General features: G+C 47.2%; 1 protein-coding gene across 1 annotated transcript in view; it reads left to right on the forward strand.

Annotated features, from left to right (window-relative positions):
• The window catches only part of Arhgef10 (Rho guanine nucleotide exchange factor 10), a 72077-nt gene that overhangs the window by 7267 nt on the left and 62740 nt on the right, over window positions 1–2070 (forward strand). The window contains exon 4 of the mRNA XM_029480672.1: window positions 85–141. Within this exon, the coding sequence (XP_029336532.1) occupies window positions 85–141 (57 nt within the window). The remainder of the gene's footprint in view (window positions 1–84; window positions 142–2070) is intronic.

Genomic DNA, 2070 nt, shown 5'->3' on the forward strand with positions numbered 1-2070 from the left:
GGGGAGGCTAACCTTAGGACATTTACATCACACTCGTCAGTTCTGGCCAGTGTTTTAAAAAACACATTTTCCCTTATTTTGCAGATCCAGAGGAAGCGATTTACGACGACGTTCCAAGGGAAAACTCGGACTCTGAACCAGGTTTGACCACGTCTAGACCAGAGTNGTAGGTCTAGTTTAGCAGTTCTCGTTCTGGGTGCAAGAGCAGCTAGAGTGTGAGTGTGGTCCCCTGGGCCCAGCATGCATGCTTTCTGGCCTCATGTCCTTGGTGCTTGTTTCNTATGGTGTGACTGAATGCTGGTGTGCTCGTTCACAGTACCTGATGCACAGCATGCGACTAAGATGTGATGCAAATGGGGACATACAGAGAGTCAGGGCAAGACCTCTAGATCTAAGAAAAAATATAAATCGTTAGACTGTAGAGATACAAGTCTAAAGCAGGGTTCGCTGAACACTGGTCTAGAACTTGGCAGACGTAAATGGAAACTGCAGAGCACCAGATCCCCACAACCATCTTAAAGCTGCAAAGGGAGAAGATGCCAGGCCACTGGGTAGTCAGGAGAGGGAGGCAGTTCTTACAGCTCCCACATCTGGGCAAGCACAGTCTGTGTAGCATGCTGTAGCAGTCAGAGGCTTGGGTTCGTCCTCACGGACTGCAGAAACAGTGTTAAACCCCAGGGAAAGGATACAGAGGCAGAAGGAAGCAGCAGAGCAGCGGGCACAGCAGCTGGCAGGCCTGTGGTGAGCCGCAGGGCATCGTCAGTCATGGCAGCCGACAGTGCTGGTCGGTTTGCAGGTGGGCTGACTCCCAGAGCTATGGTCCTGTCATGGGGAGCCGGGCCATTTCCGGCAGACGTTGGTTGCTTTTTGAGTTCTCCGTGATTTGTGGGTGTGTTTGGCTATGAAGGGTCNGGTATGTCTATGACGGGCTTAGAAGTACATTGTTTAACTTCTAAACCAGTGGGCAAAACCAACCTGGATGTAAGTAAGGGGTTATAAATTAAGAAGAAAATGGCAGGTGGCATGAGGGAAGATTGCAGAGTGGGTCCCAACATGGTTTATATTAACATTGAGGCACTATAAACTCGACCCAGCTGCCTGTAGAGGTTTTCAGATTGAACAGTAACCCCAGGCAAACATGTGGGGAAGAAGTGTGATGGTAACCAGAATAAAGAGGTAGCTGGTCTAACCATAAGGCGCTAGCTGTTGCACTAGCTGGCCCTTTCAGCCAGTGTAACTAATATGCCGTTCCATGGCATTCCTAGAGATATGCTCTCAGCAGAGGCCCCNGATGCACACAGGGAGTTACATCTGAGATACAGCAGGAGACAAGTTCCTTACATAACTGGAGCAAGGTTTTAACGAAGCCCTTGGCACTTTTGATGGGTGCTGGCTACAGAATCAATGTCTGTCGCACGCTGGTGTGGCTGGCTTAAGGACAGCTCTGANGATATAGTTTCCACGTGTGTTTTCAACTATATGCAACACTTTAAAATTATGCACTATGCTTCATTCAGCGTAAGAATTAACAAATGTCCCCAAAAGAGTAACATGCAAAAGTCGCTTGATGAACATTCTGTTTTATTTAGGGTTTTTATTGCTGGGTTTAAAACAAAACAAAACAACAACAACAAAAACCCACCATGACCCAAATCAACTTGGGGAGGAAAGGGTTTATATCAGCTTAAAACTGTCAGGTCATGTTCCATCACTGAGGAAAGACGGGGAAGGAGTCTGCAGGTGAAAACNGAAGCCGATTACGTGAAGGGGAGCTGCATCCTGACTTCCTCTGAATAGCTTGCTTAGCCTGCTTTCCTAGAGCACCCATGACCACAAGCCCAGGGGCAGCACCACCCACAGTGACATGGACCCTCCCACACCAATCATCAATCAAGAAAATGTCCCACAAGGTTCCTACAGGCCAGTCTCATCAGGAGCAATTTCTCAGTTGAGGTTCCCTCTTCCCAAATGACTCTAGCTGTGTTGAGCTAACATTAATCTGCTATGCAGTCCAAGAGAATTGATAAAAATAATATGAACATAATTTTTAAAAGGATTAAAAATGATATG

This window comes from Mus caroli, chromosome 8 (genome assembly GCF_900094665.2).
Source record: "Mus caroli chromosome 8, CAROLI_EIJ_v1.1, whole genome shotgun sequence".
NCBI lineage: Eukaryota > Metazoa > Chordata > Mammalia > Rodentia > Muridae > Mus > Mus caroli.